The 21388-nt window shown below is 50.6% G+C and overlaps 1 protein-coding gene across 10 annotated transcripts in view; it reads left to right on the top strand.

Annotated features, from left to right (window-relative positions):
* CDK5RAP2 (CDK5 regulatory subunit associated protein 2) overlaps positions 1-19549 on the top strand; it is a 164003-nt gene extending 144454 nt beyond the window's left edge. For 9 of the 10 annotated variants that reach the window (XM_034664403.1, XM_034664402.1, XM_034664406.1 and 6 more), the window contains 8 exons: positions 498-619; positions 1648-1896; positions 4798-4893; positions 5907-6172; positions 8019-8162; positions 14470-14596; positions 19128-19174; positions 19455-19549. In XM_034664403.1, the coding sequence (XP_034520294.1) occupies positions 498-619; positions 1648-1896; positions 4798-4893; positions 5907-6172; positions 8019-8162; positions 14470-14596; positions 19128-19174; positions 19455-19511 (1108 nt within the window). In that variant the 3' untranslated portion in view covers positions 19512-19549. The remainder of the gene's footprint in view (positions 1-497; positions 620-1647; positions 1897-4797; positions 4894-5906; positions 6173-8018; positions 8163-14469; positions 14597-19127; positions 19175-19454) is intronic. The other variant, XM_034664398.1, reaches the window with a different exon arrangement.
* The last annotated feature ends 1839 nt before the right edge of the window (positions 19550-21388 follow it).

Here is a 21388-nt window from a genome sequence, read left to right as displayed (position 1 = left end):
CCACTTAGACATTAAAGGGCCTGTACCGAGTGCCCCTAGTGCAGTTGTCCTGTCCCACGCGTTTCCAGTTGTTCCTCAGCGCTTGGGAGTGCCCCTCTCTTCCAGAGTTACCGACGTCCCCCTCGGTCGTCCAGGGGTGGTGCGCTGACGTAGCAAGATCATCGTCTTGCCGTCACTCGGTGCGGGCCCCTCCCGAGCTCTGCACCCCTGGCTGAGCCATAACCTTGTAAGCTTCGCTACCTCACGTCCGTGTGCTGCGGGGCAGATAGCACGCAGCCGTCGGGTGGCCGTGAAGACGACACAGGGTAGATAACGCACATACAGGGCCGGGCCCAGAGCAGCACTCGGGGAAGGGTGGCCGTGCGTGGAATTCTTACCCACCCGCGTCAGGCTTGTCCACACTCTGGGGGCTGCCAGTGGAGGGGCCCGGCCTGTCGAGTCAGTCAGTCCCTTTGCGTCGGAATTAACATCTCCCTGTGGCCGTGGGGCCTTCGCAGGGTGCAGGAGGAGGCGAAATTGAGGCAGCAGCTGCTGTCTCAGAACGACGAGCTCCTGCAGTCCCTCCGGGTGGAGCTGAAGGTGTATAAGAGGCTGGAGGAGGAGCACAGGAGGCTGAGAGGTACTGGGCACGCTGTGGCTGGGCTGTGAGCTCACTTCGGCACCCTCTCCTGAAATGCTGTCATCACACCCCGCTGGGTAGAGGGGGCACACTTCGCCGCAGGCCCTCTGGCCCAGTCTTCTTCTGAAGCAGCTAGAACCGTGGAAGGACTTGGGCTCGGGAGCCGGCCCAGCCAAGGCCTGGATTCTCATTGCCCCGCCTTCCGGCTGTGTGACCTTCAGCAGGTCACCTCCCCGCTCTGGGCCTGCTTCTTCCTCCATAAAACGTGTCTTCTAATACTTAGTCTGTAGAGTTGTGAAAATTCAATGAGATCATTTATGAAAAACATCCTACCACAGTATGCAGGACATAGCAGACACTCAGGGAGTAATTTGATGATGAGTTTTCTGCTAGAGTGTGTTTCTTTTTGCCCATTCATTCGGCCAATATTTCTGGAACACCTGCCACATGCGGGGCATTGCTGTGGAGATGGTTGTTGGCCCGGGTCCTCTGACAGATACCAGATCACAGCGACTTGACTGCAAACGCCAATGTTTTAGAATCAATTTTGAGGTGTGGTAGTGTTTTTTTTTTTAAACTAATTTTCCAGATGGTTTCTCCCTATTGAAAGTTTATCTAGAAAAGGGTCACCTCACACCTTCCATTTTCTCCTCAAGTTGCTTTTCTTATTCTTGCTGTTGTGCCTTTTTTGATATAATGTGGCTCTTAAAATCAGCCCCTTTCATTCTATAATTCCAGCCCAAATAGACTTTATTACTACTAGACATAATTCCGGGTTTGGTGTGCAATTTGCTAGGCTTTTATGGCCAGAAACGAAAATTAATTTCCAGCTCTTATTTAGCCTGTGGGATAGCAGCAGTTAAGTCTGCCAATATTTTTGTTTTTAAAGTCAAGTTGTTATTTTAAATTGTACCTAGTTCTTAGGAAGGGGAGGATGGTGGCGGGTTTAAAACACTGTTGAGCTCCTTTGGTGGCTGACCCTTTGGTGGCGGAAGATGTCAAGGTTTTCCCCTTGCCCTTGTTTGCAGAGGCTGGAGCAGAGGCGTCAGGAGAAGGCTGGAGGGGGCAGGACCCTTTCAGTGACCTGCGTGGTCTCCTAACAGAGATCCAGGCTCTGCGGGGACAGCTGGAAAAGAGCATCAAGACAAACAGCATGCTACAGAGCAAGCTGGAGGAGCAGCTGGCGATGGAGGGGAAGAAGGCTCAGGAAGCAGCCCTCACCGTGGCTCTCCAAACCCTGTCCGTCCCCGAGTTGCCCCTGCAGCTGGATAAGCACGGTACTGCCCCTGCGCCTCCTCCCAGAGATTGCAGCCCTGTGTGTGTTGGCGGGACACGGGAGCTTCTGGGTGGTACCCTTGCCCCACGAAGCTGTCCCTCTCTTGGCAGCAGACACCCTGTGCCCCAGGAGCCAAGGGCCTGACCGCTGCTTAGCTGTCACCTTTGGCAGGATGGCGTCATTACCGTCCGGGGCCTCTTGGTGGAGGGAAGTGGAGTTTGGGCTGCCAGCGGTCTCAGCACCTCCAGTTGCGTCCCCGCGTCCATTCAGCCCTGCCCATATCACTCCACTGCTGAAAATCCTTTTCAGTCCCCCTTACTGCCTTTCAAAGAGAATCTAAACATCTTACTCTGGCTCTCGGGGTCTTGTAGGATCTGGAAAGCATCCTGGTAGGTTTGAAAACTGCTCGTGTTTTGCATTTGCTCACGGGTTTATTGTCTAGCCCTACAGAGGCTGTGTAGGGTCGCAGAGAAAGGACAAGGGGTTCCTGTCACTCCTCTGTCATTTGCCCAGCACTGGGCCAGGAATAAGCCAGCAAATGGTCAGGCTCAAGGCAGTCGGCTGGGCCATCCTCTTTGCTCTGTGGATGAAGGAACTAAGACTCGGAGAGGGTACTGGACTTGCCCAAAGCAACACAGAAAATAGGTGCCAGAGCTGGAGCTAGAAATGATTTTTAGCTCCCGAGACCAGTGCTGTCCCTGGAGGAGCGCCTGACTTCGTGGAGCCTCAGCCTCAGCCTTGGGCCATCATCCGAAGACCCACAGGGCAGGTGCACACATCCAGCGGGACAGGGAGTGTCCCCATACTTTATAAACAAGCGTTGTATGGAAGTTTGGAGTTAATCTTTCCTGGGATTGGGAATTCTATCTATTGCCTGTAATTTAAAAAAAATTAAAATCTCTTGGGACACCTGGGTGTCTTAGTTGGTTAAACAACTGCCTTTGGCTCAGGTCGTGATCCCAGCGTCCTGGGATCGAGTCCCACATGGGGCTCCCTGCTCAGCGGGGAGCCTGCTTCTCCCTCTGCCTCTGCCCCTCCTCTTCGCTTACGCTCTCTCTCTCTCCCTCTGTGACAAATAAATAAAATCTTTAAAAACAAAAACAAAATCTCTTAAAGAACACCCAGTCAGCATGCTGTAGAGCTTGTAGTGATTGGTTTATTGATCTCTCCTTGATGAGGAATTTAAAATTGTCACCAGATGATGTGATGATATGAAAAAAAGAAAGTGAAAAAAAAATCCTTCATGATTCTGCAGAACGATATTTTGCTTTGCATATTTCTCTTCATTTGGCGATCACATGCAGGCATGAACTTACATTGTTATGTTGTGTTTTGTGCCATTCTGCCTCCTTTCTTTGTTTTTGCCCAATATTACATCATAAGTGTTTCCCACCCTTTCACACGGGCTTCCTGATCACTGTTTTCAGATGATCCTCAGTCACAAAACCATTACCGTGGTGATCGTTAAAGTGGTCTCTGATTTGGAGCTTTAATAAACGTCGATGTTAATGTGCTTTTTGCTGTTAAACAGCATTCTTAGGATAAAAGTCCTACCGGCAGAATCTCAAAGGGTTGGAAAGGAGCCATGTTGCCGCCTTCTGCATGGGATGGCCATCAGCAGTGGGTATCTCTGCTTTAAATATAGGTCTGTTCCTGGCCCTTCTTAGGGTTTGGCGGAGATGGGACCAGTGGGTCTGTGGGGTGCACTGGGGAGTTTGGGGCAGGGAGGACAATTCAGGGCTGGGGCTGCCTGGGAGGGAGAGCAGGGGCAGCTGAAGTGAGGTGGCCACAGGACAGTCTTTGCCTGCTTCTGGAATTTGTCTAGGGTCAGCTGTGGGTGAGCCTCGCGGGAGGCAGTCAGGAGAATGTGTTCCGAACCCACAGGGCCGCCTCAGTGCAAAAGTGTCCTCCAGAGATGGTGGGAATTCTGCCGTTGTCAGCGGCCTCTCTTCCTCTGCAGAAGATTTTTCAGGATTGTATTTAGTGCACTTGTTTGAAAGTTCTGCTCCAAAGATGGCTGGTTTGGGCAGAAAGCGATTCCTCTCGGGCCAGCTCCTCAGCCCCGGAATCGAAGGTGGCCCTCAGTGGTACTGAGGTGCCCTCCGAGGTGCCTGGGCAGGAAGGATCTGACTGGCCGTCCTAAGCCCTGGACACTGGGCCTGGTCCTCGGTCCTCGCTCGGCTGCCAACACTCTGCTACTGCTGGGTCGTCTGCTCCTCCCGGAGTCCTGAATGACAGTGCCATCCCGCCCCCTGCGCTCCTGAGAGTCAGACGTACAAGCACTCTGGATTTCATGGTGTGGCAGATCGTCTGGGACAGCGTCTATCTGGCTTTGCCTCCGAAGCTGTTTACTGCATCACTTCCTAAACTCTGCTTTGGGTCCCTCTTGTCTCTTGCTTGGGTGCCTGGACAACCTCTGGACTCATCCCTCCAGTCCAGAGCACAGCCCTCAGCTCAGCTTGCCTGGCCTGACGCCCTCGAGGGGGTCCCCACAGTCCTCATAGTTCCAGCCTTGCCTCCCACTGCGGCCCTGCCTTGCACCCTGGGCCCAGCCTGCCACCTGTTCAGTCCTCCCTCAGTGTGTCCTGGTGGTTCACTCCTCTGTGCCTGCATTATGTTCCCTCCTCTGGGCTAGCACCCCTCCCTGGGACCCCACGGGCCTATGCTTCCTTCCCTTAGTCCTGACCACCTAGAAGTGAAACTGCGTGTTGACTTGCTGGACAGGAGGGTCCTTCCAGAGACGCTGGGCCTGCTCACTCTCTGTCCCCAGGATCCCACAGAGGGGATCCCAGTCCCAGGGAAGATTGGAGTGGATGTTTGTTTGTGTTTGGTACTGTATTCTCATTCAGTTCTTTCTCAAACGGTGATGACAGTTTCTTTTCCTTCTGTTTTGCACTCGTAGGTGGTGACAAATGCCCCACGGCAATAGAGAATTCCTGTGATCTCTTTGATTCCACCCTGGCAGTACCACCACGATCAGGTGCAAAGCTGAAGCCGGGTAACAGTGGCAGGGTTGGGTTTGGCAGTAGGACTTTTTAAATTGAGTGAAAAGATCCCAAATCCAAGAGAGTGTTCGGCAGGATTTGGGGCTTCACGTGCTCAGCATGTCTAGCTGGTGAGCTCCTCCCCCACGCCAGTTAATCTGCTCCTCGGTGTTACTAACCTCAGCAACGTCATTGGGTCCTTGTTGCCTTAGATGGAAGTGTGGGCACCTTAGTGTGGCTTTAAGGCCCTCCAGCACCCAGTCGCAGGGGGCCCATCCAGCCCTGGCCTTCTGTGTTCGTGTGGTCATACAGAGGGGTCTCCGTCCTGCAGACGGACCTGCACTCTCCTCTCGCTGGGACCGTGCGGTGTGGCCCCGTCCTTTTCCAGGCCACCTTTGTCCTGCTCTCTGCCAGTGCACCCCCTCCTCCTGCCCTGAGCCTCATTGTGAATGCAGACCTCTTTGTGAAACGCCTTTCCTGAGGTCCCCAGTCAGAATTATTCATCTGTACTTTTGTTGATCCAAAGGTAAAAAGCAACGGGCTTTACCTCTGTTTAGTGTAATTCTTGCTTCTTGTTCAACCCAGCTCAATTGTTGCTTCTCCTAGGAAGCCTTTCCTGATCTCTCTTCCTGCCCAGAGAATTGATTGTTTCTCCCTCTGAGCTCTGGCTCTTCATCGTCATGCTGTTACGCCTCCCGCGTGGTGTCTGATTAGACCCCGGGCTCACGGAGTGCAGACACTGGCTTGATTCATCTGTGTAGATCGGGGGCCTTTGCAGAGTGGGTGCCTGATAAGTGTTGGTTGAATTGAATCAAGCTTCTCCCATCAGACGAATAAGCCCGGGGTGGAGGAATAGACAGATGAAGGTCCCGGAGCCCGGCCACTTGCCCCCTGTGCTGTGCCGGGTGGCTTTTGGGCCTGAAGGCCTTTTTCTGGGCTCCCACCTGCTTTGACATCGTTGAATGCAGCTCGACGAGCACAGGAAACTGCCCCCAGTAGATCTGACAGCTTCCCTCTCGTGTTGTAGCTTCAGACACTCCTTCGCTCTCTGGAAATGACACGGACTCCCTCTCCTGCAACAGTGGCAGTTCCGTCACCAGCACCCTGTGCGTGTCCCACCTGGTCGCTGGCCACCGCCTGTGGGCCAACACGAGTGGCTGCCATGTCCTGGGCCTGACTGGGGACTACGAGGCCCTGTGCCAGCAGATTGGCCAGGGCCAGAAGCTCTTTGCCGAGATGGCCCTTCAGATCCAGCAGGCTCCCTGGCCCGCAAGTCCGGAGCTGGGAACAGAGGTAACCCGACCGACAACTGGAGGGAGTGAGGAGCTCACTGGGAGCAGGAAGTGGAAGGGGCCGCCTAGGGCTCTGAGAGGCAAGGGATGCGTGCATCCTCTGTGAGGCCCTGAGAAGGGGAGCCAGGGATGGAGCTCACGAAAGCTCAGAGGTCAGGTCCAGTCCAGGGCACTGTTCTATGGGGGGGATGCTTGTCAAGGATTGTACCCTGTGTTAGTGCCACCTCTTCCCTGGGGTCACTCCTTCCTGCCTCATCCTGCTGGATCTCCTCACTTTTAAGTTCCTTGTGTTGAGGACCCGCGTGTCACGCGCTTGACATAAAAGTTACTCATTCACTTCCTCCAGGGGTTGGGGTCAGATGTTCTCTGTCCTCCCAGACTGGACCCAACCACCAAGCTTCCGTGTGTCATGTTGTCTGGTCCCTCTTCTCAGGTTCTTCCTGAGTCCCCCTGCTTCCTGGCGCCTGATTTGCCTTTTTGTTTTATTTTATTTTACTCTATTGTAAAAGTCATTCTGTATTTTACATTTCACTAGATAATAAACTTCAGGAGAGCGGGGATAGTGTCTCTTTTACTCGATGTTGTATATTTACTACCTAGCACGGGGCCTGGCATGCATGGGTGCACCGTAAATGTTTGTTGAATGAAATAGTAAATGTTAATAAGATTACTGTTCTTTTCTGATCATAATCTTTATTTACAAAAGCATAAAAACATCACATGGTGTTCAGTGCTTAAAATTTTGATATATACATATACACACACACACACACACTCTTTTAGCTTATTCATAAAGTTTGGTAAAACTGACTCACAGGAATTTCATATTTTGACTCTCAGTTAACATATAAACAATTTTCCTATCCTATTCAGTATTTTTCTAGAACTTTTACTGGCTGATAAAAAAAGCCAATATGTGGATGTAACACCATTTACTTACTCTTTGGCCTGTTTTTTCGACATTGGTGTGGTGAGCGTCCTTGTAAACAGATCTCTCATCGCATCTTTGATTAGGTCGTTAGGGTTGAGTTGCTGGCGGGGAAGCTCGCTCACAGGTCGTGAACCCTTTAGGGCCCTTGGTGGGAACTGTTGATGCGTTACTTCCAAAAATAAGTATCCCAAAAATACGTATCCCCGTTTACAAGTGAGAGTATCTCACTACACCTTATTCTTCATTGAGTAATTTTATTTGTAAATGGTTTTTTGCCCATTTGGTAGCTAAAAAGAGTGCGTCATTTTCTTTTGTAGTGATTTTATCACTCGTGAAGACAGTACTCTTTTAATTTCTTTTTTAAATGTATTTTGTTTTCCCTTCTCTGACTCATGTTCTTGGCTTTCTTTTGCCCTTGACATCCCCCAGTTAGGGTTTGCCTCTGTCAGCAGAGGGTGAGGGAGACTTTATGAGGCCCCGACTTCGTACTGGCAGTTGGCAGAGCCATGTAGCAGGGGCTGCTGAAGACGGAAACATTCGTGTTGAGTCCCTTGCTGTTGGCACCGTTTGCCTTCCGGAGAGGCTCCGTGGTGCGGAGCGAAGCGAGTGGCCCTGCCACAGACCCTCTTCCCCTCTTCTTGGCGTAGTAATTACAGTTAACGCAGGTGGTTATTAATCACGGTTATTGATTGGGCTAAAATCACCACCAAAATTCTCTCATAATCTATAATTCACCAGTCTTTAAGAACAATAAATTGGTGTCGTCTGGCACCAGGCTCTCGCTCAGCATGTGGACACGAGCCCTGCAGTCTGGAGATTTATGCTGCCCATTAAAGCCGGCTTGTCCGTAATCTTTTTCAAGATTGCATGTTAACAGCCTTCTTGTCTCGCCCCCCCACCCCCGCCCCTTGTGCAGGGTCCACCCTGGGTGCCTCTGAACAGGTTCGTCACCAGCGTGGGCACAGCCAAGCTGATCCTCGAAGAGGCTGCGAGATTACTGACGCTTTTCTGGAGGGTCTCGCTCCCCACAAATGGCCAGTGCACGCTTCAGTGTGAACAGGTAGGTGATGACACCTGGATCCTGAGGCTAAGGGTTGCCACTGGGGCTTGTGTCTCGATCTGCAGCCCAGGACCTTGCTCGTGGCAGATGTGCTGTCAGTTTGGGGAACAGGTCGGGGGGTGGGGGGTGCTGTGTTTGTTAAGGGTGACGTGTCAGGCACTGTGCTGGCTGCTTCTGGTGTGTTCTTGCCTTCTCCCCTGGCACCCCGCGGGCTCGGCCTGTGGGCTTGACCTGACCATGTCCCCACTCCTAGCATGTCTTTGTGGAGGGAAATTCTATCTGCATCTTACAGGCGGGGCAGCTGAGGGTCTGGGAGCCAGGCCCGACCAAGGTTGCAGAGCTGGTTTGGGCGGTGCAAGTGTCTGAATCCAAAGGGTATGCTTTCATTTTGTAGATTTTAAGTCCTAGTTCGTCCTTGTAGTCCAGCTCATTCCCTTCCACTCTAAATCTCTTTCACTTTAGGTGCCTTTCTCTGGACCGTCTGATTCCTCTTGATAGCTTTCAGAGTCATGTTTTAGGGGTTCTATTTTCAATCTGCTTTAACTACTTAGAAAGGTTTTTTTTGTTTAACCAATGAAAATCATTTATTGTAAAACCATTGAAATTTCCCTCAAGAGCTTGACTTTGCAGCAACTTGAACGTGACTGAATTAAGAACAGTGGATCCCACAACCATCCTCATCCCGATCTTTCTTGGCACAAACCAGGAGTCAGGCAGAGCAGAGGCCCTCCCTGGGTTTCCGAAGAGCATGCAGATGAAGGAAGAGTTAGAACTTTGCTTGGTGGTCTGATAGATGTTTCCCCCTGCATTTATCTAACCTATAAATCTGTGCCAAAGGCCAGCAGGAAGGCAGAGGGCAATTTGCATTGCATGTCCTTACTCATCTAGTTAAACCCCTTCTGACAGCTCTCAGATCTGTCAGCCGTGGCAGAGGCAGCAGTGAAACAGCGCTCGCTCTCTGCTCGGAAGGTTCTAATGAGCCTGTCCTGTGATTTCCCTCTTGGGATCCTGGGGAGGAAGTTTGGGTGCACTAAGTTCGGGGAGGTAGATAACAAGTCATTTTGCAGGGAAATCCTGTTTTGGCCACTTTGAGCCAGTGAGGCCATGAAGAGGAAGAGGGTCCACTGGGTTCCAGGCTCACATTGGCCTTTCGTTTTCTGCTCACACACCGAGCTCTTTCTGTCTTAGGCTTGATAACACAGATGCTCTGACGGCCTGACTGCCTGGGCTTCCTCTCGGCTGCCTGGCTTCTTCTCACCTCTCCTGTCTCAGCTTCCATGTTACTTCAAGGTCAGAGAGGGCTCCCCGGTCACTCAGTCATAGCGCCCTCTTCTGCTTTATCGTAGCCCTCTTCGCAAATTATCTATTTGTTTGTTTAATGTCTGTTTCCCTCTATTTCCCAGGAGGGGCCATGTTTATTTTGTTCATATTTTTGAGTAAATAACGTTTTCTCATATTCCCAAACAAGTACTTGCCCATATGATTTTTAAAGCACAACGTGTCTGAATGAAACACAGTACAGTGTTTTTGTCCTCAGTGCACAGTAATGTCTGTTAAATACACGGAACGTAGATCTTCTTTCGTGTGTGTGGGTGTAAGTATAAATTATAGTCACGTCGATCCCCCCACCGGCAAACTAGTCCAGGGACTGGCCAGCGCTGGTGATGACTCACCCTTCTTTCCAAGTGTTTCTCATATAATTGATTATGCTCACTTTAGCACCACAGAATTCTGGAACCAGAAGAAGGACCTTAGAAGTCGCTCTGATACGGTTGCTGGTGCACACAGACCCCCTGTGTGGTGTTAAATTGCCTCAAGCTGCTTTTCTGCCCCTGCCTGTGTTTCATACAGTGCCTTCTTCTGAGTGTGAAATGTGTGTAAAGCAGATTTCCATGTTTTCGCCAGCAACCCCAGTGGCTTTTTTTTTTTTTTTTTTACAACCTAGGGTTTTCTCTGAATATCATTAATTTGCCTTTTGCATTTAATATACCATCCTGTGCAGTCCCTAGGATTACTCTGGAAAGTGTGTATCATATACACCGGATTATCCAAGAAAGTTGTGGGGAGAGATACAAATATATACACATATTTGTTTATAGAAGTTTTGTTTAACTGGAAGGATAAATAATACAAGAAAACAGGCTACTTGTAGGGGTGGGAAGGAAGAGGAGGGGAAGGGCAGGAATAGAAGGTAGACTTCTCTGAAAAGATCTTGTTCTGTAAATTTGACATTTAAACTATGTAAATGCTTTAAATAATTAAAAATGGAAAAAAAAGCAATTTTTAAAAATTGATAGCAAGATGAAACAAACCTTACTATATATATAGTATTGAAGGCACACCTAAGAAAGAGGGAGCATTTTAAGACTAAAACACAGTAATTTGACTATACCCCTAGTAGAAATACCTAAGGGCAAAAAAGGATTGAAAAAAATGTTTTGTTTTCAGTGATGATATTGTTAACAGTAATATTAGTACTGATATTTTAAAACTGTTACAATTCTATTGTAGGATAAAACAAATAGCTAATTAGATTAAGATTTTTACTGCCAGGGAAGAGATATAAATTTAAAAACAAAGAAGTAAAAATCCTGCCATCCTTGATTTAGAAATATCAGTATGAACTTATATTGTATTTCCTATTAGAAACATTTACTTTTTGCTTTAAAAATGTCCACTCCAGTACCAGTGAGCACCTCTAGTGCCAAATTGTGATTCCTAAATACCTTTTCCCACTAACAGGAACCAGGACTCCTTGGAGAAATGGTTTGATTCTAGGTCTGGGGCAGGAAATGTGTAATACGAGCTTAGAACATCTTTTCACCCTAGGGAAAAAGAGGGGAAAAGGGGAGTAAAACTTAGAGATTTACAGTGGTTCTCAAATTACGGTCCCTGGACCAGCAGCTTCAGTGTCAACTGGAAAGTTGTTGGAAAGGCAAATTTTGGGGCCTCGCCCCAGACCTACTGAATCAGAAAGTCTGGGAGTGGGCCCCCATAGTCTGTTTTTACAAGTCCTCTTGGTAGCCCTGAGCACCACTGGATTGAAAGAAACGTAAGAGACATATCAAATGCAAAAACATGGAGTTTATTTGGATGCTGATGAATTGGACCAGTTGTTCAAAAAAATGAAATTACATTGGGCTCAGGGAAATGTGTCTCCTGACGTACATGGTGATACTAAACCATTATTGTCATCGTTCTAGATGTGGTGATGATGTGTTTTTCTTTTTAAAGAATCTTTTCTAGAACTATGTACTAAAATATTTTATGGACGTGAAATATGATTGGCTTCTGGGCTTGAGTTTAAAAATACTTTTAGGGTATAGATGGGCAGGCATGTAGATGAAGCAGGTTTGGCCGTGATTTGATAATCGCTGAAGCTGGGTGGGTACCTGGCAGTTCATTATCCCATTACTTTTGTGACTATTCGAGATTTTTCATCATAAAGAAGAAAAAACAATTCAGAAGGTCAGTTCTGGGAGTCAGGCTGAACACTCCTGAGTCTGTGGGTGGCCATCTGGGAGGTGTGTGGGTCCCAGCTCTGAGCTGGGCTCTGTGGCCCACAGGAAGAGTTGCTCTGTTGAGCTCTGCTAGGTGTCAGGCACTCTGCCGAGCATGCAGCATCTCCTTTTATCCCTCACGAGAGCCTCCAGAGAGGTAGGTATTATATTACCATCTTCCAGAACTGAAACTTCCTTGCTTTGTCATCGTCACAGCTGGAAGTGACCGAGCTGGGTCTTAGAGCCCTCTGGTTTTTACCATGGTGCATTCGTCCTGTAAAATGAAGATTTTAGTTCAGAGGAACAGCAAACCTACAGAATTAAAATTCCTTATTTCAAGTGCTGGATAGAAGATAGACAGGGTGTTTTGGGAGTGCAGGTGAAAATTTAACCTACCCATTGGCAAAGGGTCTTACAGCACCTACGCTGGGCCAGGCACTGGGGGTCAGAGAGAAGAATTGAGTCTCGGGAGAAGAAGCCAACAGGTAAAATGATCAGTTAAATTCAACATGAAATGGGCAATGACGAGGAAAGGACTGGGTGTAGCAAGTGTCCAAACAAGCAGTAACCAGCCTAGACTTCTGCTGGGAAGGAGTCCCAAGGAAAGCTTCCTGGAGGAGGTGTTGGCCAAGCTGACTTTTGAAAGAGGTCTAGAGGTTAGCCAGGCAGCAGGGAGGAAACCATGGTCCATCCCAGGCCTCATCCCCTTTGCGTCTCACTCTAGATGGGGGTCAGAGAGTATCCCGCTTCTACAGCCGTGGAGAATGACTTTGTCCCAGAATGTGTGGTCTAGGAAACCATGACCTGAACACAAATCTTTGTGGGCTCTTAGCATGAGGAAGAGAATCAGAGAAAACCTGAGGTTGAAATTAGGCTCTGTTTTGGAAGAACAGTTGGCATCTTTGTAGCTGACACAGTTGGTTAATCTTGAAAGTAGGTTAAAGCAGGACATCAAGAGACGATACGTACCTTAAACATCCTAGTTTAACTGAAAACAGTTAAATGTACGTTCGTTTGCCATTCTTTTGATGGAGGGCCAGGGCCTTTTCTTTGAATGTGGGTCTCCTGATGAGGATTTCACATCTCCTTTCTTTCATAAACTACATCCATAATGTATGTCTGTCACTTCCAATTTCTGTTTCTTGAAGATGAAGAAAAAAATGTAGACACGTGTAAAGCAACTCGAATATAGAATTCTTCTAGACTACGTTCCTCCCACATCTTTCATAGTTGATTCACCCACACCTAATTTGCCAGAAATGTAGTTTTTAGTGACTTGCCTTTATCAAGTCTTTCCTAAGGCATATGTGAGTTTTCATACAACCAATTCTCTCTTTTCATATATACATTTCATGGGTTGACCTAATACTTAATTATTTCCCATAACTGATTGCGAGTACAGCCACCATAAACAAGTTTGGGAGTGAAGTAAAGTGGGGCTCCTTGTAAGTTGGCAGCCCGACATCTCCCCTCTGGGGAGCCGAGGTGTTTCCCTGTCACAGAGCGTAGCCCGTGCCAGCGTGCCCTACAGTCGGGGCGGGGGGTGGTTATGAGAAAGGAGGGTCCTCAACTCTCTTGAACCAGCTCAGCGGAGACTGGTTAAGAGAGCCTGTAGGGTGTGGGCATTTCACACGAGAGGTCGGGGTCCTCTGGCTTGCCACCCGTCCGCTCTGCCCACACTTCCGGACGATGAAAGCTCTGCTGAGGCTCATACTCTTCTAATCATACTTTTGTGTTCTCTTTTTAAAATTTATCATTAAAAATTTTTGTTTTAATGAGCATTATAGTTTTTGTAAAAAAAAAAAAAAACCAAAACCTTGAACAGTTCTGATAAATTTTTAAAAATGAACAACAAAACTTCCAAATCGCTTCTCTCGAGAGATCAATCACTATGAATATTTTGATGTTGTCTCTTTGTTCATCACATTTTTTAGACATCACATACACATCTACGGGTATAGATCTATCTATTCAATTGTATGAAACAGGAATACCTGGTATACAATAGCAGTTCTGGGCTCTTTTTGTCACTAATTATCATCTTCCAACGTCAATAAATAGAGTTCTGCAACATCACTTTTTTGAAAGATTTTTATTTGAGAGAGAGCAAACGAGCAAGTACAAGCCAGGGGAGGGGCAGAGGCAGAGGGAGAAGCAGACCCCTATTGAGCAGGGAGCCCAATGTAGGACTGGATCCCAGGACCCCGAGATCATGACCTGAGCCAAAGGCAGCCGCTTCACTGCCTGAGCCCCCCAGGCGCCCCTACAACATCATTTTTAATAGCTGCCAAATGATGCCGTCGTATATGAGGACCGTGATTTACGCAGACCCCTGTTGAAACAAACCAGGTTGTTTATTGGCTCCTACTATGAACGATGCTGAGACAAAAACCCAGGAGCACAGGCCTCTTGCGTGCATGTGGTTACTGGTGGGGGTAATGCCCAAGTGCAGACTTGCTGGAGCAAAGCGTTAAGTGCATTTTACAGTTTGGTAAATCTTGCCAGGCGTTCCACCCAGACCGTGCCAAGTCACAGTCCTGCCAGGGCTCCCAAGAGTGCTTGCCCCACACCCTGGCCCCGCTGGATTTTGCCTGGTTTTGCCAATCTGACCAGCAGAAAATGGCTTCTAGTTTTCATTCAAATACTGCTGTTAGTAAGGCTGAGCATCTTTTTGTATGTGCTTTATTTATTTTTTAAAGTAATGAATGAGACTGTCTTTTTTTTTTTTTGTATGTATTTTAGTTCTTTCCTATGTGATAGGATGTTTTGTATTCTTTGTTCATTTTTCCAATTCCTTTTCTCTTGAGACTGGAGAAATGAAGGCAGAGATCACCAAACTACACAAAAAGCTGTTTGAACAAGAAAAGAAGTTGCAAAATTCTGTGAAGCTTTTGCAGCTGAGCAAGCATCAGGAAAAAGTCATCTTTGATCAGTGTAAGTGAGCGGTTGGGGGTGGGCTGCTGCGTCTGCCCACTTGGTGCCTCTGAGGACCAAAATCCCCATCCTGGACGCCCACTTTGGAGCCCAGATCACCTGTCATCATGCCTCCTATTTATGGGTTTCCTTTCATACTTTATCCTTTCTGACCTGCACAGACAAATAAATTCACTTAGCAGACCTCAGTGGAGAGGTCACGTGCTGCTGCCAGCGTGACTGTCATGTCGTTGGGGAGACAGGTGCATGGCGTGTGCTTTGACGGAACGTGTGTGGGGTAGGGTCTTAGGGACCACTGAGAGGGGAATGGAGAGGGTGTCATTCTGTCCTGGAAGGTCGGCTTCTTGTACCCAGGGACAGCTGAGCTGAGCCTACAGGAAGGAGCGTGTGTGGGTCAGATGGAAAGGGAGCAGCGTGGACAAAGGCAGAGGGGCAAGAAAGAAGGTTTTGTATGTGAGACGCCTACACCAGTTCATGTGGCTGGAGTAAGAGTGCAAGTGGCAGGTTGAGGCTGGAGGATTCGCTGGGACTGGGTCTTGCTGGTGGCTGCTGCACCGGTCCGGGCAGGCCGGAAGAAGGGCCTTGGCGGGGCCGCGAGGATTCAGGGGGAGGGGACGGTTTTGAGAACTACTTCTCAAGGCAGATACAGAAACTCAGGCTCGGAGAGGCTACATGACATCTGTAACGTCAGTGCTCCTACCGATCCAGGAGCTTCGGAGATGGTGGGGAGCAGCTCCCTGTCCCCAGTAGAAACCCGCAGCACCGGTGCACCCTGCGTGTTTTGAGAGTGGCAGTTGCCGAGTTATCTGCCCGTGCCTGTTGGCATCAGCCCGGCCCGAGCCTTGCCGTCTGCCTGTCCCTGTCCTGGGAGGGCCGCCGATGGTGGCGCTTTCCTCTGGAGCTGCCAGCCTGTCCCATGCTGCCCTTTTATCAAAGGCCAACGTTTCTGGGGCATTTCTGAGAAGCACAGATTATAGATTGTTGTTGGGTAGGGGTTCTCCTTAGCTACCCCCACCCCAGGAACCTTCTGAAAACTGACTCTGTGAGACTGGCAGAGTTAGAACAGAGTTGGAAGGAAGATGCTGAGTCATGGAGCAGGTGCTGACTTTCTGCTCCGTGACCCCGTGCCAGGCTCTGCGCACAGAGGTGAACCAGACGCTTCCTGCCAGCACAGAGCTTTGGCTTCATGGGGCAGACACAAAAGTCAACTTCAGGGCAACATACTGAGTGCATCCCCAGTGGCCTCAGGTGGTTGAGGGCTCTGGACCGATGGGGTCTTGAGGGATGAGTAGGAGTCCGAGAAGGGGTAGGGACAGGATTATGGCAGGTGGCCTCGAGGCTGAGAACTAAGTTTTCGGGAACATACTTAGGATATGCCAAGGGATTTATTTGCTCTGAGGAACAAAGCGAACGAGCTAAGTAGGGACTGGGTCACGAGGGGCCTGTGGATGGACTCAAGAATGAGCAGCAGGGGCCGATGTGGTCCATCGAGTCTTAGAAGGACCTTGTGGCTGAGCAGGGAGGGGTCAGGAGGCAGAAAGACCTCTTTGGGGGCTGTGGTGGTCCCCTTGATGACAGCAGGGAGGCCTGGCAGGGCTGGGGCAGGGCCGTGGAGGGGGGGATGGTTCTGGCAGATAGTTAGAAGGCAGCCCTGGCTGAGTGGTGGTTGTCACGGGTTCTGGCCTGGGTTTCCTGTCACTCATAGAGTAAAAGCACTGGCAAGGCTCTGGGGGACAGTGCCAGTCGTGGTCATGTGTGAGGCGGCTGTGGGGCACTCGGATTAGACCCCTGGGGCAGCAAGGGGATGGGAAGTGGTCACTTTGAGCAGCCCCCAAGTCCAGGGACAGTTAGGACTCTGCAGCGGCATCTCTCTGTGGCAGCCCCGAACAGTCATGGGGCACATGAAGTTCGCCCCACTTGCTGGTGAGGAGGTTTTGGTAGTGGACGGTAGGTTCAAATGGGCAGGTACGTGGGAGATCCAGAAGACTGTACGTAGCCTCTGAGCCCCACTTCCGTGATCAGGGAGTCATTAATGAGCACGGTTCAGATTTCCACGCCCCTCTGTGACCTGGAATAAATGACTTTAACTCCCTGAGTTTCTGATACCTCATCTCTAACCAGAGACGGTAATCCCCAAGGACTCGGGTTGGCCAGACAGATCTGGGTTCTAACACAACGTTGTAAGAAGTGCCTCCGTTTTCTTATCTGTACAGTGGGATGGTAATGATACCTAAACTTCATTATACTCTTCTCAGGAACAGAGCACAGCTCAACAAATGCTAGTTCTCTGCCTCTTTTTCCCAGTAGTTCAGACTGGATTCTGTGTGTACAGATGGCAAACCATTAAAAGAAAAACCGCAAAGGTCTCATACCACTGCCCCCACTAAATCGGCGTCACCCATCTCCGTGTCTCCAGGGCTCGGCTCAGAGCCTGGTGGGGGGTTGCCCCAGGTGGCATGGCTGGTGGCCGACCCTGGCCTGTGATGGCTCCAGTGCCAGGCTGTGCAGCTCATCCCAGTGAGCCGGGTCCTTGGAGATTCCCCGAACCCTGCCAGCCTCAGGTCTTCTCCTGGCTCTGAGGGACGAAGTGGAAGTTGGTATAGTGTCCCTTCCTCTGCCCTCCCCGATGTGGTGACCAGGAAGAGCAAGGGCCCGGGGCCGGCCTCTGCCCGGGCCAAGTTGAACACCACGTCTGCTCCCAGAGTCTGCAGGGGAAAGGAGAGGAAGCTGTTACGGTGAGACCCAAGGACCCCTGCCATTCCCTTGTCATGTGACCCGAACCACTGCTTCACCTCCAGCCTCTGACCTAGAGATGCCACCCGACAGGCTGGCGGGTGTTCTGAGGTCACAGTCGGCAAGCTGCCTGTCACGAGCCAGACACCGAAGCTGGTGGCTTGCTTGTCAGCCCTCTGCTGCGGTGGGAGGAGCCCTGTGTGGAGGTGGACAGTCCTGGGTTCGAGTCACGCCTCAGCACTGGGCAAGCCCGGATTTGGGACGAGCTCGTTACTGCTCTGTCTCTCGGGCTCCTCATGGCAGCAGGGATTTCCAGGCTCTGGAAGGTGAGCAGTGCTGTTCAGATGTGAGGCCCTTTCACACTTGGGTTAGGTGAGCCCTCGTTCTTCACGGGGGGTCTTGTGCTTTGGTACTTCTGGTCCCCGTTCAGTGTGATTTCAAACCTCCACACCTGGGCTGCTAATCTTTTCTGGGTCACAGGCCCTTTGGCAAGTCTCCAGAGAGGCGGGAGTTCTCTCCAGAGAACGCATCCACCCAGATACACGACAAGTTTCCAGGGATTTAGGACCCCTCCTAAAGCATAACCCTGGACCCAGGTGCAGAACTCCTGCCCTGTAGCAGGGGGTGGGGGTGGGGGGCGCAGAGAGACAGTGGGCACCTCTAAAATTGACTTTAAAAACAAAGCCCATGCTGGCTGTCTTTCTCCTCCCCGCCCCCCACCCCGGTGTCACAGATTGCAAACAGACTTTGTTACTTTGATGGAAATTTTCTGTGAGGCAAGAAATAAATATTTTCCCAAGGCCACCACATGGCTCCTCTTCTGAGCGAGACACTGGGGAGTTGCGCCACGTGTGCATTGATGGGGAGTCTGTTTCATCCTTGGGCACCACTGGCCAAAGGCCCAGTTCCAGAAGCCCTGACTCTGTCTTCCCCGGGGAGTAAGCGGATTCCATGATCCTCACTGAGGCATGTTTTGAACGGACCCCTGATCAGGCCAGAAATTTCTTCAGCGGTGGCATGCCCACCGCTGCGGGTGTTTGTGTTGGACACGAAGAGGATTCAGGGAGGAAGCGGCCTCACTTTACAGTTGCTGCCCTGAAAGGCAGGCGCCCAGGGCTCCTGATGCACTGGGCATTTGCGTTGCACACAGCTAAGAGCATCTGATCGGTGGGACCTCTGGAATTGTCCCATCCAGGGAACCATGTCCGGTTCTTCTCCCAGCTAAAGGGCATCTAAGGAGAAAAAAATGCCCAGAGTTCATGCTTTCCCCCAACTGATTCGAACTCCTGCTTTAAGGGTAAAAATTGACTCTGCAGAACTGCCTGTGACCCTTGCCTTGGGCCTTGGCACATGGGCTTGCTCAGCGTTCCGCCCACCCCCTTCCCAGAGCTGCTTCTCTGGAGGGCCTAGGAAGCCAAAGTGTGTGGGTGCTAGTCGGGCACAGGCCACTCCCCTGCCCTGCACCATCGTCCCTCAGACCCATAGAGGTGAGCCTCGGGGTGCCCGTGCATCCTCGGGCCTTGCCGAGCCTGTAACGGGCAAGTATCGCTGTGAGGTTGTGGCTTAGCATGAACTCGAAGAGGAGACCCTGGTCCACCATGAGTTCTTTGGTCTTGGGGTATGTGATGGGCAGACTTGGAGCCTTCCACACCTCTCTCTGGTCTGGATGCTTCTGGCTCGTCTACACGTCTGCCTGACCCATTTGGGGTTCAGGGGGTGCTTCCTCCCTGCTGCTGGCTTTTTACACTGTCTTCCTGAGCATCTGTGTCTAACGATCCTGTTCTTTCTTTCTTCTTAGTGGTCGTAACGCACAAAATCCTTCGGAAGGCCAGAGGAAACCTGGAGGTAATGCCCCTTTGAGTTGTTATTGAAAGCCCATTTGGGGCACGGGGAATGGGCACAGGGCAGGAAATGGCACGTAGTAGGTGTTTGATAAGCATCGAATGAATGAATGAATGCAGTGTGATCTCATCATCACTGGGTTCTGTAAATATTACTGATTAAACAGTGTGTCTTTGAAAGTAGTTTCAAAGTAATAATTTTGCCTGTAACTCTGCTGGGGATCTTCTTTCAGAAGCCCCCCCATGGGACCTAAAATTCTCCTTTTCTCCCTGCCTTTTCCTAGCTTAGGCCCGGGGGTGCCCACCCAGGAACATCCAGTCCCAGCCGACCCGGCTCCTGAGGAGAACTTCGGCCAATAAAGCTTGTGGTTCCCACTGAGCTCTCGCTGTGGCTTCGTTACAAGTGTGGCTTCAATCTATTGAGGGGAGAAAGGACTCTCTGGCTAAAGGAAATTTGCTTTTCCCTTCATGTTTTCTCTCCTAAAGTTGGTTTAAGGGTTGTCGTCCGACAGTGTTTGGGTGCCCGGCCGTGAGGCTTCCAACAGGCCCCGAGCTCTCGGGCGCTGGGAGGTTTGCCTCTGAGCCGTGGCATCATTGCTGGGCACAGTGGTGGCCTTCATGCTCACCTTAAATTTGCTTCGTGTTCAGCCCGCTCTGCAGCGTGAGCGTCCTCACTGAATGATTCCTTTCAACTTGGTGCTTCATTTAGTTCATGCAGAGCCTGGAAGTCCAGGTTCTGAACTCCAGAGCGGGACAGGCCAGGGTCTCAGGAGTGGCATGGCCCTCGGATACCTCCCAAGCTCTCTGCTAAGGTCACTGAGGTGTCCAGAGAGGAATGGCGCCCTGCCGCATGGCCAGGTCCCAGTGCCTGCTTCTGGCCTGCACTGGGCAGTGTGTGGTCATGTCCCAGAGCAGTCCCCTGAGGGGTGCCATTCCCAAGGAGGAGAGATCCAAGTGACCGGAGCAGGGACTTGTCATTGCAGTGTCCCCAGGATGATGGTGATCTTTCCATTCCTCTGTCCCATAACGCTGCCTGGTGGTTTGTTACACCCTTGTCAGACCTTCACGTCTAATCATCCTCTGTCTTTATCCTGAGCTTCATGAGGGCCCTGAGAAGTAAACCGGGTAGGGCTCAGCCCCATTTGCAGAAGCCCATAGTACCCCAGGGGGGAACTAGCAGACTGGGCCCCCATAGCCCTGCTCTGGCAGGACGCTCTCTGCTCAGCTCTGCTCCTTGTGCTTCACGGCCCCGCACCCACCTTGGTGCCAGCGAGCAAGTGTCCGCTGAGCAACCCACCATCGGGGAGCACGGTGAATCCCTCTGTGCCCATGCCAGCCATCATTCTGGGGACTTCAGTGACCGTGGGGGGACACTTCAGTTTGCTCTTCTCTGCAGTCACTCATTCTGACACTTTGCACTTGAAACCATCCCCTCCTGTCCATCAGCTTGCTCGCTTCTTCTCCCCTCCTCTGCTTTCACCTTTTGGAGTTCCTGGGCTCCTTGTCTTCAGTTCCTCTCCCATCAGGTTTCTCGAGTCTTGCCTCCCATATCTGAATCCCTTTTCTACCCTGTAACAGCTGAGGTATGGAGAGAAAGCACCATCTGCCCCAGGATGCTACCCTGCCTAAAACAGTTTTACCTTTGGCTCCAAGCCCAAGTCCCTAACAAGGTGTACCAGGCCCCTCTCTGGCCCAGTGTGACTTGTCCAAGGCCCTGATCCCTTTTGTCCTGCCAAACCCCACGCCGTATTCTCGCTGCTGCCCCCACATCCCTGCAGACACAATGATTTGAGGTGACTGTGAGCCAGAGGCATTGGGAGTGGAGGGGCAGGAGTCTGGGCTGGGGGCAGGGAGCAGGCCTCTCATGCCGGGCTCTCCACCTCTTGGCCTTGGTTTCCCACGAAGTGCAGGGGCGGGGCAGGGGTCAGTGGGGACCTGCTCTGCCTAGGTTCCTGTCATCTGAGCTTTCTTCATGAGAAATATTTGCACAGATGTACCTTATTTTAATACACGCAAGTGTGAAAACTCAGATACTGGCATAAAATAATGCGGCAGCCCCTTTTTCGAGAAGTTGCACAAATGGATTCCTCCATGGAAGCTCCCATCTGAACACGAGGTGGCTCAACGTGTTTCCATAGAGGCAGCAGGAGGCTTGGCGCCTCGTCCCAGGTGGCGTGCTTCCGTCACTAGTCTCTGTGCCCATGAAATGGCAGTCCTC

The sequence above is a fragment of the Ailuropoda melanoleuca genome, chromosome 7, assembly GCF_002007445.2.
Source record: "Ailuropoda melanoleuca isolate Jingjing chromosome 7, ASM200744v2, whole genome shotgun sequence".
NCBI classification, from domain to species: domain Eukaryota; kingdom Metazoa; phylum Chordata; class Mammalia; order Carnivora; family Ursidae; genus Ailuropoda; species Ailuropoda melanoleuca.
The sequence above is the reverse complement of the archived record's forward strand: the minus strand, read 5'-3'. Positions and strand labels throughout refer to the sequence as shown.